Consider the following 17,100-nt stretch of genomic DNA (forward strand, 5'->3'; position numbering starts at 1 on the left):
ACCTCGCCTGCACCTGGACTTTCCCTCTCGCCTCAGCCCCTTTCAGACAAGCCTGTCTGTAACTAGCAACCAAGCTAAGGAGAACTTACCTGTTCCGGTTCCAATCCACGACGGTCACGTGAGTGTCCTGTTCCGAGTCTCTGGTCCCGCTCCTGTCCAGTCCACAATAAAATCCTTAAAACTTCGTTATTGTGTTGCGAGTCTGAATCCTGTCAAGTCCTGCCTTGTCAATAGAACTATAAAAAAAACAGTTACACAAAAGTGTTTCACTGTAAAAATGGTTTGTAGTTGCAACCTGAAGTGTGAAATAAACTTCAGTGGAGTTTGAAAACAAAATATGTGTTTATGTCTGGTTGAACGACGTGTGTGCCCAGTTGATTTGTTTTTCTTTTTTTTGAGGGGAGGGGGGGGTTATTGTAATCCATAGGGGGGCCCAGAGGAAAATCTTTGGGAACCACTGCTTTATGTTATTTTTGACACTTACTTTAAGAGTCATGGAGTCACACTCATCAGTGTTCTCTGTGCTTTTTTCATATGCTTTCCCCACTTTAGCAACAAAATCCTTCACCGTTTCACACAGGATCCTAAAAAAACAGGAACAAAAACAGGAAACCTCTCTTTATACTAATAAAGCTTGAGCTGTCATTTCTGTGGTTGAAATAGATTTTTTTTTTTTTGTCTGGGCCATAAAAATAAGTAAATATATTTCAAATATAAGAGCTGCATCAACGCATTAAATATATATTTTGACCATTTTGATGGTGAGTTCTGTGGTAGTTCTGAACTCATATGCCTCTTTCACACGGAGCCTAATTCAGAAGTCCGGCTCTACTCCGCTCTACTCGGCTCGGCTCGATAAAGTATGCGTCGCGTTCACACCGGCCAGTTTGGTCGGTAGCAGAGGAACGCGTCCTCGTGTTGCGGGGGGCGGGGCCACGTCGCGGTGGGGGTGCGCTACCGAAACTTAGCGCAAGTTGTATAAAAAACGAAAGCGCTATGGACAACATTGGCCCTTTAATGCACACAAGAAGTTTTATCTATTTATTGAGTATTTTAATAATCAGCATGTAGCCTTTGCTCCTCATTGAGAAGTGGGGTGGTTGTCTTGTTACTCTGAGCAAATAAAGTCCATCGGTTAGTGAAACCTAGGCAAACGTTTGTGCAGAGTGTATGGATAAAGGTTTGAGTGCAAAGAAGTGGCTTGAAGTCCCTCACCTGTCTTCTCTGTGTCTTCTCCAGGGTGTCTGAACAAAGACTTCCCTGGAGGTCCAGACCCCATTTAAAGGTTCTGGGAGAGGCCATGGGATAAGAGTGTGGGGCATTTCTGTACATTTGTTTTGTTGGTGCTTTCATGAGGGTGTTGAGATGTAAAATAAAAGATAACATATTTATAAAAAGTAAGGGGTAAAATACATGTTTGTTTCTTAAATGTATGTTATGTATATAATTGGAAGTTGTAATTTGGTGAAGTCCCAAACGGCTGACACTATTTAAGGCTGCAATTGTGTGATTTGAGGGTATTTTTGGTGAGGTTAGAAGGCTTGACATGCCATGAATTGGCCAATCAGTGTTTTAAATAAACCTTTGCTGCTTCACCGTACTCTGCCTTGACCTTCATCTCAACTGTAAACCCAGCCGCACGTGACCATGTGGAGAAAGAAAACATTTGAAGCGATAGTATAGTTTATGTCTTGAAAACAATAAAATCCTGAAGCACATGAATATGTCACAACACATCTGAAAGGGAGCTGTTTAGATGCTCTCAGATACAGGGTGTTCATTGGCTAAATAAGTTTGAGAAGGTTAAAAGATGTGTGTGCCTCCATGAGAAGCAACGATACAAAACAGACTTTTAGAAGGAATTTTTGTACAAATTTTTTTCTAAATATTTTAATATAGGACAACTAATATAAGAAAACTGATTTATTGGGTTCAGTATTACACCTGGGCATCGTTTGAATGTGAACAATTCTGTCTCCGATTCTGATTCCTCGTTTCGATTCCCGTTCCTAACGATTCTCGATTCCAATTCTTTAAAGAGCAGCCGACAGAGAAAATCAGTCATAGGGTGGAAATCTTAATGAAACTTTTCACACATGCATATTTAGGTATAAAATGGCACATCCCAAAGTATTTTCAAAAACATTACATTGGTTGCCATGGAAACGAGCTAGGCTGAAAAATTGCTTAAATCTATATGTATATATAGATCCTTTATTTACCGTATGTTTCGCACTATAGGGCGCACTGGATTATAAGACGCACTGTCAATGAATAGTTCATTTTTCGAACTTTTGTCATATACAAGGCGCATTAAGCGAAACAAAACAACCTCGTCTTTTCAGAGAATACTGCATCGACGTAAGCGTCAAATATAAACGCCGCTCGCGCAGGTCCGTGTGCCGTGCACGGAACTGCGTGACACTACAAAGCACGACTATAACTGAGCCTTAATGCTGCAAGCGGTGCAGCTTTGTAGTTTACCAAAGTCGTACTAAAACATTATGACTTCTTACACATATAAGGCGCTCCGGATTATAAGGCGCACTGTCGGTTTTTGAGAAAATTGAAGGCTTTTAAATGTGCATTATAGTCCGGAAAATACAGTACTTTTTTTCTGTTATTTACTGATTTATTTGCTCTATCACAACATCTGTTTTTGTAAATGATCCATGATTTTGTTGTTTACCACTGCCTGTTTTGGGTGAAGCTGACATGTGAGAAAGACTTACTTTGCAGAGGAGATGACCACTGAATGCTGATCAGAGTTGAGGATCTTTGTGAGGTGAGCAGCTACTGAGTCTTCATAGGCTGAAATGTGAAACTGTAGGGAAAAAAAACAAACAAAAAACAGATCCAAAACATTGGGATTTGTTTGCCTTTGTCCGGTTGTGAATCTGAGCTGAAGTGAAGCAAAATAAAAGTCCGTCTCCGCTGTGGTATTCTGTCACATGCTGCAAGTACCTGGCAGTCATCACCTCCCTCAGGGGTGGTGGGGCAGCTGTGTTTGGGTGGGATCTTGATCTCATAGGTCATGATGCTCCAGCGGTCTAACATCTTGGTGCTGGCCCTCTCCAGCTTCTCCAGGATCTGTGGGAGCTGAGTGTCATCATCACAGGATGGACCCCAGCCCAGCACCCGGGCCAGATCATTGCCAGTGCCCAGGGGCAACACTCCCAGCTGGCACTGAAAGGCAGACACACAGACGATCGATTTGGTAAGAGTGTGTGTTACCGCATCACGTTCAGCTACTAAATTGGAGAAAAAACTAATAACAGCTGCTTAGTTGAAATATTTTACATATATATGAAACAGTTTCAACTATTTCTACTTCAGAACTTTTTCTAAAGAATTTTCTCAATCAAAAGAAGAGATTTCACTCTTTTTACATAAGATTAAAACAATTTTCTCAAGTGTTAAGCCTCGTCCACACTAAATAGTTTTTTTTTTTTTTACCATTTCAACCTTTTGTCAGCATGAACAGTTTTTCAGGAGCCCCAAATTGGTATTTTTGAAAACAGGTTCAAGAGGGGGGAAAAAAAATCTCGAATCGCCATCCTTGACTTTTCATGTGGACAACCCAAAACGCAAACTTCTTCAAACAATGATGTCATAGTCCAACCTCCTGATTAACCTCCGAGCCCCAAGCCTGACAGGTGTAACAATATGAATGACAGATTACATGCCTGGGTGTGTGCTGTAGAAGCTAGTTTCTTAACAACAGCAGATCTTTGTGTACTCAAATAAAGCTGATAAACAATAACATTACCTTAAATAGAGCAGAGCAAAAACACCTACTTTTTCAAAAAAAAATTAAGGCCAAAAAGTCTTTAGTCAACAGTACTTAAAGGAAACATTGCAGAATGAGATCTACAATATGCATCAAGTTTACAAACCTGAGAAATTACACTGACATTTGTGGATGAAGAATCTTTGCTGATATGCTTTGAACATTATGAGAAGAAAGCTTTCCTCCAGATGTCCCTCACTGAACACTGGGCTTGAACTTGTCCATTGTGTGTCAAGGATTGTTTCAGGAAGGACCCAGAGCACAGACTGGACCACGAGAACTAAAGAACAAACTTGAGCTTTAATAGCACAAATGAACAGCTGAGCCGAACCCAATGCAGAGCACACAGAGAACACACAGACAAGGAAACAACGAGGGAACGAACAGTATGAGGAGAACCGGGAGTTTAGGTAGGCTGGAGGGAGGGGTTACTGCTGGACACAGCTGAGACTAATGAACATGGGAGGTTCAGGAGTGATTGAGGGCACAAACCTCTGCCAAGGCCACAGTGTGACTAAAAAATAGGACGATCTGGATCACCACCAAAACTTAACCCCGTAGTCCCTAGGATCTTGTTGGCACAAGTGCTGCTGCCCCCGTTACAGTGATGTAGGGGTTCGTCCATTATTTTTTGTGACCACCCCAACATGTCCTGAAAATTTCATCCAAATCTGTTCATCACTTTTTACGTGATCTTGCGAACAGACAGACAAACCAACCAACGAACATAACCTCCTTGGCAAAGGTAATAATTACGCAGTGACATATTTGTTCCCTTTAAATAGGCTGATGGAAAACCTGAAGGCACCTGTGATGCTAATTAGGGTCAAACACTTAGTTTGAGTATAATACTCTTTTTAGCAGCACCAATAAATCTATCGTACTGTTTTAGCATATCTTTGTAAAATAAACATCAAATCATTTCTTTAATTGTTTTCGTTTATGCTATCATATCACATACTAAAAAGGCAGGAACGCATCTAAAAGCAAGGAACAAGACAACAAATCTAAAATCTATCATAAAACAAACAAACAAAACAGCTCATGACATTATGGCCACATGTTTGGACTGACATGACTCCCAGTCAACTCTCAAAGTCCTGCACCTTGTAGTTCATAATATAACATGTCCCGTTTGACACTATTTCCAGCACTGCAGTAACTATGCCAGGTTAGTATGCTGCGCTGTAACGCTTCCACAAAAACATGAAACAAAGCATGAAGCATGCACATGAAGCTTACACGTAAGGTACAAACTGTAAACATGAATGTAAGTACAAGAGCAAAGGTTAATTTTTTTAAAGGACGGACCATAAGATGAAACTTCTGCTTTGTGTCACATTAATCTACAAGTGGTGAAATGGTGAACCACAGTGTCACAAGTGCTTCGAAGCCCTTCAGCCAGTCAGAGGAGGGCCATCTGCTGGCTATGTGTCAGAACAGCAGCTGAGTGGAAGACCTGTCACAACCTAACCCTAACCCAGGGGTAGGCAACCCTGGTCCTGTAGAGCCACTATCCTGCATGTTTTCCTTGTTTCTCTGCTCCAACACACCTGATTTGAATCAATGGGTGATTATCAGGCTTCTGCAGAACAAGAAGAGGTAATTTAACCACTGAATCAGGTGTGTTGGAGCAGAGAAACAAGGAAAACATGCAGGATAGTGGCCCTGAGGACCAGGGTTGGAGACCCCTGCTCTAAAGTGTTACTCATTGCACAGGATCTTTGCTTAAAACTTTACCACGAACTATTGGAGTCAACTTTTTTTTTGTCTGTTTGCGAAATATCTCATGAACCACTAAACAGATTTTAGTGAAACTCTCAGAAAGTAATGATTAGATCAACATCTCCAACTGATTAACTTTTCTTTTCACTTTTACAGTGTTACTATTGCACAAACATATTACATTTGAACACCAACACTTTCTTTTATTTTAATTACCATTTTGTTTAATTCATTTTTTCAACATTTTAAATCAACAATTAACCAACAACAAACAAACACCCCCCACCCCTGGCACCTACCCCGAACAAATATACTAAATCAATAAATAGATAAGTTCAAAATAACTGAATAATTTTGGCGTCAACACAATTTAAGATGGCCACCACAGCTAACTAACCTTAACCAAACACAAAAATGGCTACAACTTAGTAAATTTGGTGTGGTGGTAGCTAAGAGTCATTCATAACATATTCTGTGCATGATATTGCATGAAATTGTGCACGTTTAACCAAAACTGCTAAAATTCCATTCCTTCTCATCATAAGCTGATTTTTGTCTAAAAAGCTGTCATGAAAGTCGGCAGATGATATGCATCTCTTCAAAGAATGCTAGGACTTAAATATTTGGTTTGTTTTGAAAAACTTTGCACACTTTCAAAAATGTTGTATGAAGTCTTATTTTCTGCCTATCCAGGATTGGAAGCTGCCATCACAGGGAATGAGAAGAAACAATGTGTATTAAGCAAACAACAGAACTGCTAATGCTAAACTGTTGAGAAACTAACAGCAAGGCTGTGTAATTATATTCTGAACCCCAGTGAAGATTAGAGGGTTGTTTCATGTTCATTTTAAATCAAAGATCATCAGATATTGCCGTACCTGTTTGTGCAGATTGAGCTTGTCGATCTCAGAGAGGACCCATCCCACACTGCCATCACCTCCACACACCAGGATTCGGAAGTTGTCAAACTTCTGAAACAGGCGCAGACTGACAGAGACACACAGTTAAAGACATACAGCTGTCAAAATGTGCAGTTCTTCAATGTTTCTGTATCATCTATGATAAAACTCTCCCACTAAACCCGCATCGTTCACTATCAAAAGTCTACCGCATTAATTGTAATAAATTAACTAAATCAGGGGACATGTTTTTTTTTTGCCAGTAATTCCGAGTTGTTTGTTTACATTCAGATATTCATGAGTACACTTCGGACAGTCTCGGTGTACAATGAATATTGAGTAGTAAAATAACCCCAGAGGGAGAGCAATGGAATCAGAGACACCAGGTAGAAGTTCTTCTCTCTTCTTCTGAAATGGAAAAAGAGACTAAAAGCTGTAAGAATGAGAGTTGACAGAAGTAGAGTCATTTAGGGAGAGGAGATTGAGCAGCGGAGGGAGTCAAATAAAAGTCGTTGGTCAAGGGTTTGAGCTGTTGTCATACTCCATGAGAAGTCACAAAGACTCCTCTCATTCACGTGGTTCCCTTATTGTGCAACCACATCAATTGTGTCATTTTGTCCTGCACTTCGCAACACAACTTCCCGGCTGAGCCTTTTCTCACAGGGGTTTGCGCCAAGTATTGCGTGATTGGTCAGAAGTTGTCGTGGGCGTGTTTATGTGGAAAAGTCGGGGAGCTTTAATGGAGTGTTTTTCATTCTACTGCTACACTGAGAAGCAGCTGGCTGAGGCTGTTAGAAAATACAGCTGTCTTTACAACTGTTCCAGCAAAACTTATAAACCTATGAACTTAAAAAGACTGAGTGGAGACACAGGCAGCTCTTCGTGGCTGTGGTGGCCGGGAGGAAGTTTGCCTCGGCACAGGCAGCGTAAGGACATTTCATTCGCTCATTATTGTGCATCGTCAAATTTGCAAATGCCAAACGTCGTGTTCTGTCTCAGTCAGTTGAATAAACGTGTCTGGATGGTGTTAGGGAAGCAAACATCTGTACAAGGACAGGACAGTTGAGAGGCTGGCAGGAAAAAAACCCGTTTTAATGCTGGAAGAGGAGGAAGGAGCCCAGGAGTTCTGCGCCGAGTGCCTCGTGGACGATGTGTGCAAAAACGAACATCTCGCAACCACATGAGCGCAAACAGACTTCCTGACTTCTAATGGAGTAATGCTGGAGCCTTTAGACACCACAGGGCTGGTAAAAGTTGGTTCTGTCTCAGGTTTTATGCATAGTGGAAAGTCCCAGCATGCAATAAATGGACAGTTAGTTAGAGCTCTCACAAATATCAGTTGAAGAGATGTGTTGCTTCCCCTTATGAACAAGGAAATAAACTTTTACTCTTAATACAATTTTTAGTCTTAGTCTGCATTGATTTTTTCCACAACACAGCTATTATTGCTTTTAACATTCTGAAGGATCAAATATCTACCCTTAGGTAAAACAAATACATCTGAATGGATAACTTTAAAGGTCCCTTGATTATCTCTACACACAAGAGTTTGTCAGGCTGTCTGTATCAGTTCCCTCACCCAAGGTGTGGACCACCGTTGACCAGGTCGAAGACTTGAGCCGGGTTGAGGAGCTGCTTGAAGCGTCGCAGGAATTTCACCCCCTGGTTGTCACCACTTTTAGAGTTGACAAAAACCAGGAGGGGACTGGCACATGATGGGGGACAGGTGGCCTTCCAGAAGCCTGAAATAAAAAAGTGCTTTGGATCAATGAATCTGAGCGAACGAGTACAAAATGCGTACTATTTGCAAACTGACTGAAGGGTATGGTGTGTTTCTGTCTCTTTTCTCCTGTGCTCCAGGATGGAGGTTAAGATCAGATCTTTGTTGGATGTTACTAAACATTTCTGCTACCTATTTTATGTATATGCTCACATTGTGTTGTGAAACTCTGATGAACCATATTATAATTTTTCCAAAGTTCCTTCATAAACATTTTCCATCTGTTCTTGAGTTCTCTGCCCCTGCTGCCAGGCTAAGCTCCGCTTGTTTATTGTAAAACACAACATTTTTTATACACGTTTTTTTTCCACCCGCACCCCCAAAACCGCTACCTTTCAGGTAGATTTATACTTGACGCGTTGATCACCGTGCAAGAGTGTGCACACCAACAGTGATGTAATCGCGCTGTCCCCGCCCCTGCGTGAAGGCCCAGCGCAGTGTCATGTTGCGTGGTCGTGCACCTCCCAATCTTTGTAACTTTGCGCACACTGCCCGCACCGCACTCCATTCAAAATGGATGATTTTGGTGCTCTAGCAGAGCTGGTTTTGTTGGCTGGCTTTGTTTTGTTGTTCCATGTAGTGATCCAACATGCAGCCTGTGCCACAAAAAGCACAGTACAGTACAGCATCTCTCTGTTTTTCAGAGTTCTCTGTTGTTATTCATTGCGTTGATGTGAGACGTGTGTTGGTGCCTTGTTTGCACTTTTTCATTTATGTTAATTTAATTTATTTGTAAATGTGACTTAAATTAGGATTTAAATTAGGTGCAAACAATTAGTATTTATTTTAATTGTATTTTTGTTTTAAAAAGTATTTCAAAAGTGCCTTTTTGTAAAACTGTAGTTGTGTAAATATTTGACACAAACATCTTACGATATCACATAATAAATAGCCACATTTTCAACTTTAATCTTTTTTTTTTTATTAAATCACGGTCGGCCGGTGAACAGCCGGCAAACAGCCACCTACCATCGGGCTTAGCCTCTTTTCTGGGGGAAACCCTGTACTAAAACAATTAAAGATGTTTTAAATGGGACCTATTATGTAAAATTCCCTGTGATATTGCCAAAGAAAGTTGTAGTTTGAACAGTTCACCTGTCCCAGAAAAACACGTCTCTGTTAAAGTCACGGCAGGTTTGTCTAAACTAACATTAGAACTATGTTGATAAAAGAGAAGAAAGGCTGGGGGAAAAATTAAACTGATCTTTACCAGGTAGCCTTCCAGACACTTTTTGGGTTCGGACCGCTGATTGCCCATGTCTGACCTGACAAATGTTGGTTTGGAACCGCTAAGTGCCCCTGTCCCAAAGTCAGACCTATACTAACTGGTTTAAGGAAGCATAATAGGTCCCCTTTAAGTGAAAACAGATTATGTGTGTTAGGGTGGTAAAGGTATTATGAAAGGAGATGTTCCTTAGACTCTGAAGGTAGAGAGGGATCTGCTAAGGCTTCTGATTGGTCAATTTTGGAGGCATGACACTGAATTTTTTTCCAGGCAGTGGATGTCCGAGAACAGAACAGATAAAAAGAGGAAAACTGCCCCCTTAGTTTTGTTGCATTACATGTTAAATAAAGGTAAAAAAAATTTAATGGCTTTTTGGTGATTTATTTAGTACTTCTTTGCACATCTGGTATACCTCTCCTCTCAGTTGAGTGGATTCTACCTACCAAAAAACAATGCCAAGACTATTCCAAATCTCCAGTCAATATGTTTTTATTCAAATCTATTTTACAAGAAAAATAATCCATGCAATTGGGATTCTCATCTTGAGATACCCTTATTGCAGAGCAAATCTGTTTTGGCACATGTAGGCAGCCATCTTCTCTATATGGTATGGCTATGATGCCACAACAGGACAAAAAAAAATCTATTTTACAGGATTGCGTACTTCAGGTTCACTGACTTGCAAGACAGTTCCTTGTCTTGGCTAAATCCATTCTCCATCTTATTTTCTGAAAACTCTCCTAGTCCTTCCAAAAAGCCAAAAATTCTCACAAATTGTCCTTAAAAATCTGCTGATTTTGGACTCTTTAAACACCCTTCCAACCCTGTTCCAAAGGCCAGGAAAATGCATTTCTTATGTTCTAAATTTCAAATTTTTTTCTGGCTTGTTGCCCCCAGGCTCTACTTCTTAAATAACCCAAGTGGGATTGATTTGCCCAGTGGATGGTCAACTCCTTACTTTTTCTAAATAGCCTCCTACTCCGGAAACTTGAATTCCCCGTGAGCTGCAAAATGGAACAAATATCTCCTATTTTGATAATGATGCTTCCACAACTATAACAGACACTTGCACTCTGTTGTCTTTGCGATAGCACTTTTGCAAGAAATGCCACAAAAGACAATTCTCTTGTTTAATTATCTGAATAGGTCCACCATTATTTCAGAAAATCCACCACACTACAAGATCATCTCCAAGAAGCTTCATGTTTCTCTAACTCCAGCTGCCAGGATTATAAAAAGTAGAAGATTCATTTCAGGTTGATCAGACAGATAGTGTGGATGGCAGAAATAGAGCCAAGCATAACGTCCAAAACCATTTGAGCTGAACTCCAAGGTCAAAAGTTTTTTTTGACCACACTATCTGTCACATTTTGAATAATAATGAGCTCCATGGAAGAAGACCCAGGAGGACTCCACTATGGCCAGAATAACACAAAAGGTCAGACAGAATTTTGCCTAAATGCATGTTGACAAGCCCCAATGTTTCTGAGAGAAGTTCCTAGGACTGATGCTTTTTTGCTCCTGTCACATCAGATGGATTGTTTTATGATTGTGGCAGGGTACCAACTCATTTATCCCTGTCTGTGTGAAAGGATGTCTCATGGTGAAAACATGGAATGGGTAGAGGAAAAAGTGAGTGAAAGAAAAGAAGAGAGGGGGAAGGGAGTCACAACACTCCTACACGTGCTCCAACCTGTGCGCTAGCCAGCCAATTATAACCAAACGCCCCCTCTGCTCATCCCGCATGCAGACAGAGAAGATCCTGAGCATGTGAAAAGAGGTGATGAGAAGCCAGAGACATGAAGCACAAATTAAACCTCCTGCTTTCCCAGTTCTTATCTAATTAACCTGCTTTTATCTGGAACCCCCATCCTCCCTCCTTCTGCCTCTTTTGCATCTAGCTTCCAATTAGCAGATGATAGCTTCGCACTGTGTATGTGTGCGTGTGTGCGCACGTGTGAGATCTAACCGCTGGCTTTGGTGACAGTAATCCAATCATGAATCCTTATCTGTGTTTGTCTTACAAGTTCTGATCTACAATAGGGCTAAAGTGAGTTCTGGCAAATACACACAGTTACACACAAAGTAGCTGTGTATGAGCAAAGAAAGTCACACACACACACACACACAGAGGTAAAAGGATTCTCTCCAGCTACCTACAGACCTTCTCCTCTTCTGTAATCTAACCTGTCAGATAAAGCTAAATTTAAATCCCTCATGACTCCAAAAACAAACGTGGAACACACACACCTGTTTTACTTTTTAGACTTTTTGCCACAAGCAGGAAGCTCGTTATCACCTGCTGCCAAAAGAGAAAGGGCCATAATGTTTTTGCGTGAGCATGTGTTTGTGTCTGTCTGTTAGCGAAATATCCCATGAACCACTGGATAAATTTCAATGAAATATGTAAGCAGAAATAACCGGATGTACATCTACAACTGATAAACTTTGGCTACCACAGCTAATCACCCCAAAAATAAAAATAACTCAGCACATTTTACAGCTACTGAGCCAAGATTAGATGAGAGTAATCTCCAGCACATACTGAAACAAAATCTGTTTTCAAAACCTAACTTTTACAGTCAACAATGTCTGTATGTTACCAAAATGTATTGTGAACCACTGGATGGATTTTTAATGAAACTGTACTCCTATACCTGATTAACTTCTGGAGTCAACCCAATTCAAGACGGCCGAAACAGAACAACAAAACGGATATAACTCAACCAATTTTAAATATTAAACAACTGAAAATCTGAAATATTTTGCCTTAAAAATTTCGAAAGTACCTGTTGGTGTAAATCCTGTCTGTCTCATAAACCGCTATGGCTGATTTTAATGAAAACAACCCTTGGATGTATATCTTCAACTGATTTACTTTTGGAGCCAACCCACTTCAAAATGGCTGCTACAGCCAACTGGCCTTAGAAAACACAAAAATGGCTATAATTCATACAATTTCACAGATAATATGTTAAAACTTGATGTGGTTGTAGCCGAGAGTCATTCCCAACACATACTCTGAAGTTCTTATTACACAAGATCTTTGCTTCAAACTTCAGCATTAATTGTCAACCCTCTTGATTTCAACAGTAGCTGATGGTCATCTGCAACACATATTCCAAATACTAACACATCTCGCAAAATCTTACAATATCATATGAGATATTGTATATATCGTCATTTAAAAGGTTTGACCAAAGGGCTGTAACTCTGTCCCTTCTCAGCTCAACATGATCATCGTGTAAAAGTCAGTGAATGACATGCATTTCTTCGAGGAATGCCCGGTCTTTAATTAGGAAGTATAGATTTGATGATGCCAACAGTTACCATGCTGCCCTCCTCCCTGTCTACCATCTCTCCATGTGACAGAGCAAAAGGTCAGAGGTCAGCAGATCAAACAGGGCGACGTCTTCTGTATGTGTTCTGAGATTTAACGCCTGCTTACAGAGGCCGTCTGACATACTGGAGTGAGTCAGCCATGGTATTGTGTGTGAGTGAGTGTTGCCTACCATCAGAGTCTATGCTGTTGAGCGCTGTGGGGGGAATGATGGAAACTTTGCATTGGCCGAGAGGACACTTGCGAGGATACAAGTCCATGCAGGCTGAGTGCACCTGTGGAAAGATGGGAAGCAGACAGGACAGAACAGTTGTGTTTTGGGAGAGATCATTTAAAAAAGGCAAAGCGGTAAAGCACCACTGATTCATTGTTTCTCTGTCCCTGGTTTTTCCTTCGGTGCCCGTGCTCAGATGTATCTTGTCGCTCTGTCCTCCCCAGATATTGTTTAGCTTTTGCTGCCATGTCAGCCTTTTTGTTTTGTTTATTGTTTTAAATTAATTAACTAGTGAAAACGAGTCTGCGCTCTGGGTTCGCCGCCATCACCCCGGTTCCTGACAGATTCTCACTTGGACGTTTTTTTTTCTGTTGCAGACAAACTGAATTCAGAACCCTTTCAAATTCTGCCATGTAAAATCATCTCGTTTGTAAATATATTTTAATAAGCCTGAAACAAAACATTCCATAAACAAAAAGTTCATATGAGAGCAATCTAGGATTGACAAATGACACAAAGGTGTGTCAATTGGTACAAAAGAGACAAAAATAGCCTCCACAAAAGGTTAAGAAATTCCTTTTTGAAAAATAAAGATAAGTTGCTATATTTCAGCTATATTTGGTTCTGTGGTTCTAATCCAGTTCATTTTTTTTATAAAGCCCTTAAAAATATCCACGCTGAATCCAAGTACTGTAGAAAAGAATATATAAAAGTCACAACAGCAGTCGGAAGGCATTTAAAACAAATAAAATACTAACAAAACACAAGAGAGAACATCTCCGTTTAACAACTACTCTGATCTGACTGCCAAGCTAAAGGTTGAGCTGACCTAAATGCTGTAACATGTTTCAGTAAAATGGAGCTTACTGACAGATGCCTTACCATCGCTTTGCACCACAGGCAGCGCCAGTCTTGAAGCCTCAGGACGCTGCCACATGTTTTATCACACACAGCACATTTGGCACTGACGGGCAGGTTGCCTTCCAGCCACTGATGAGGCATGGCAACCTGGAAGTTAAAACACACAAAGGCACAGTCGAGAGTGAGTATGAGACCTGTCCTGGACATGAAAGGATATAAAACACCACTTTCAGACCAATGCGGTGATTGCCAAAAAGCTGCTGTATGCTATTAGTCTAATGAAGTAAAGAGGTATAGATTCATACAAGTCTTTCTCCTAATTTTTATATACCCCAGCTTTAAATTTTATATTTTTGACAATTTATGTGAACCTTCTATTATTTATCTTGTTCCTCTAGTGACAACTTGACGTTTATTGAGGGTTAAATCTCTAAGGTTTACCGACTCATCCAGATTGTCCCATTATACTTACAGTAGTATCTCACTACTTGGTAAATTGCATTCACAAGACAATCTCCAAAATATCTCTAAATATTTGAAGTGGTTCTCAGTTTCTTACTTAAATTTTGGACACAAATTTCCTCTCAAAATAGTCACAGAGCCATCGCGGGTGTCTTGAACACATCTCAGTTTTGTTGTTTCCCACATGTCACAATGGTGCTAGAGCTGTATTTGGACACCTGCTTGGTAGCTCTCTTCCAACAAAAAACATGCCCAGGTCTAAAAACCACATGATAAACATTCATTATTGAAAAAAACTTGTCAAAATCTGCCTCTTTATTTCAAAAGTGTACTCCAATAAATGAAATCATAAAAGTGAGGGCAACTGCCAAGGTGAGTACAAAACAAGCCAAGGTTGGCAGAGATGGGTAATGAAATAATGTGAAATGCCTGGACCAGTGGCAGCTGGGGGGGATATTTGTAGAGTGGGCTAACAGATATATAATAAAAGATGCAGTTTGAATTCCAACAACAGAAGCAACCAATTTGAAATAAAGAAAACCTGCTATAAATTGACATTATGTCCTTTTTCATCACAAAGACAACCTTAAAACAAACCACCACCAAAAACCAAGCTTACACAGAGCCTCTGTCAGTTGTTTAATACTTCATTCCCTTCATTAAGAGTTTCAGCTATAATAATTTCAGATGATGTTTCCCAGTCAAACAGCTCTGAATAACACTGCACCACACTCCTTGACACAATTACTGATCACACTGATAAAAGAAAATCAAACAAGACATGCAATGTTAGAAAGTTCTTTTTTTTAATGAGGCCTACCCTTTTTAAAGAGAAGCTCACTCTGACGCCTTTTCTGGGATGCAAAAAGGTTAATAACGACCTCATTAAAGATTTGTTAGCTACACTTGCTGTTAGCCAGTCCTTTCACTGAAACCAGTTCACAGGAAAACTTTGGTGTTGCTGTTTTTTCTTTTTTGAACATCCTTTGGTCTATCCTCCCCCAACCTCTTCACTTCCTGTTTTTTCCCAAAGACATTAAGGAAAACGGGTGAGAAATAAAATAATCCACCTCTTTTATGTTAATCCTGCTCACTCTTGCACTTACTCAGTCTATGCCACACCACACCCGTACACTCACAATCGAGGCACGTTATTGTACGTCCACCCTCATTGGCTAAAGCCTGAGGCCTTGGCTGACCCTGGGCTGAACTAAATTAGCCCAAATGAGCAGCAAACCGAGGGGGGCGTGACAAGACAGCTGTCAATCATTCTGTACCATGAAATTACATTAAATGATCAGGGCTGAGAAAAGTTAGCCCTTTGGAAAGATGCTGGGGTTTTCTCAAGACTGTTTGGCACCAGTTTTGATGTAAATGTCACAAAATGTGATACAATATTTTGAATTTGTGTTTACTAGGTATTTTAACATATTTTATTGTAAACAGGCCACGCCCTACTAGCTCACTGATACCAGCCGTCCGTGGCCTAGATTTGCATGCTGTGCTCACAAAAATAGGAGGCAATTTTCAAAAGTTGTCTGCACAAAACACTGCTGCATGGTCACAAACACTCAGTAAACACTCATACTTTTCTTGTAATACTGACTCAATTTGAGTCGTCAACTGGTCTTCAACAGTCACAACCTTTTCTTTAAGTTCAATACAAATATTTATGACTTAAAACACTGTTTAGTAAAGCAACACCATCATCAGGATTTTTATGTGAAAGGCAGCTAAAAAAAAGTATTTTTCTGGGAAAACAGCATAAGTTACTGTTGTAAAACACAAAACGCAAACTTGTGTTTTTAGTAAAAGAAATAATTCTTTTAACAGTTACTAGAAAAGTACTCAGTAGTAACCAAGAGAACTCAAATTTCTTTTAACAAAGTTGAGATTTTAACTAACTCACCCCATCCTCATCCTCAATGATGTCCTTCCCTATAGAGGCCAGGGTGGTCCATTTACAGTTGTTAGTGGCTCTGACAGCACATCGTTTGTGAGCTTTGAATTTGCAAACTGAAAAACACAAATACACAAGTCTGACACCATTGTCCACCCAAGTGACAACATCCTGAAGTATAACATCTGATGGATACATATGTTGACCTCACCGTTATGGCCTACTGCCAAAAGGCAAAAGATGATGAGAACATTTTTGCCTTTGTCTGTGTGCCTGTCCTTGCGCGTGTGTTTGTGTATTTGTCTAGTATCAAAATATTTTATAAACCGCTTGACGACTTTTATTGATTACTCGGATCATCTTATGTTGAGAAATGATGGAGGAATAGCCCTTTATGTCAAACATTGAAAATCAAGTTATATGCAATCTCATGTGATATCTTGAGGTTTATAGTATGTGTTGGGAATAAGAGTACATCAAATTTCAGCACAATATTTGTAAAATTTTGCAATTTTTGTGTTGGCTAAGGTCAATTAACCATGGCAGACCTTTTACATTTAATTTACTCCAAAAGTTAATCAGTTTTAGATGTACATTCAAAAAATATTTTCTGAAATTTTCATTAAAATCTGTCAATTGGTTCATGAAATATTTTACTAACATACAAATGGGGCTGACTCAAACAGATAATGCTGAAGTTTTAAGCAAAGATTTCACACTGTAGGTAGCATTTGTGGTGATTCTGGAGGTTTTTGTATTTTTGGTACTTCCTGGTGGGCCGTCTCGGCGGCTGATTGGCAGCTCTTCTTCACTCCCTCTACACCTGTGGCAGATCAGGCTCATCAGGAGGCGGTTGGTACTTAAGGCCGTGGTGGGAACCAGACCAGCGCTGGAGCATTGTTTT

General features: G+C 40.1%; 1 protein-coding gene across 6 annotated transcripts in view; it reads right to left on the bottom strand.

Annotated features, from left to right (window-relative positions):
• dgkh (diacylglycerol kinase, eta) overlaps positions 1–17,100 on the bottom strand; it is a 134,317-nt gene that overhangs the window by 49,572 nt on the left and 67,645 nt on the right. For all 6 annotated transcript variants that reach the window (XM_037976157.1, XM_037976155.1, XM_017431817.3 and 3 more), the window contains 8 exons: positions 16,206–16,312; positions 13,856–13,981; positions 12,932–13,034; positions 7,994–8,156; positions 6,394–6,502; positions 2,965–3,186; positions 2,733–2,824; positions 485–584 (listed from right to left, as the gene is read on the bottom strand). In XM_037976157.1, the coding sequence (XP_037832085.1) occupies positions 485–584; positions 2,733–2,824; positions 2,965–3,186; positions 6,394–6,502; positions 7,994–8,156; positions 12,932–13,034; positions 13,856–13,981; positions 16,206–16,312 (1,022 nt within the window). The remainder of the gene's footprint in view (positions 1–484; positions 585–2,732; positions 2,825–2,964; positions 3,187–6,393; positions 6,503–7,993; positions 8,157–12,931; positions 13,035–13,855; positions 13,982–16,205; positions 16,313–17,100) is intronic.

The sequence above is a fragment of the Kryptolebias marmoratus genome, linkage group LG6 (genome assembly GCF_001649575.2).
Source record: "Kryptolebias marmoratus isolate JLee-2015 linkage group LG6, ASM164957v2, whole genome shotgun sequence".
NCBI lineage: Eukaryota > Metazoa > Chordata > Actinopteri > Cyprinodontiformes > Rivulidae > Kryptolebias > Kryptolebias marmoratus.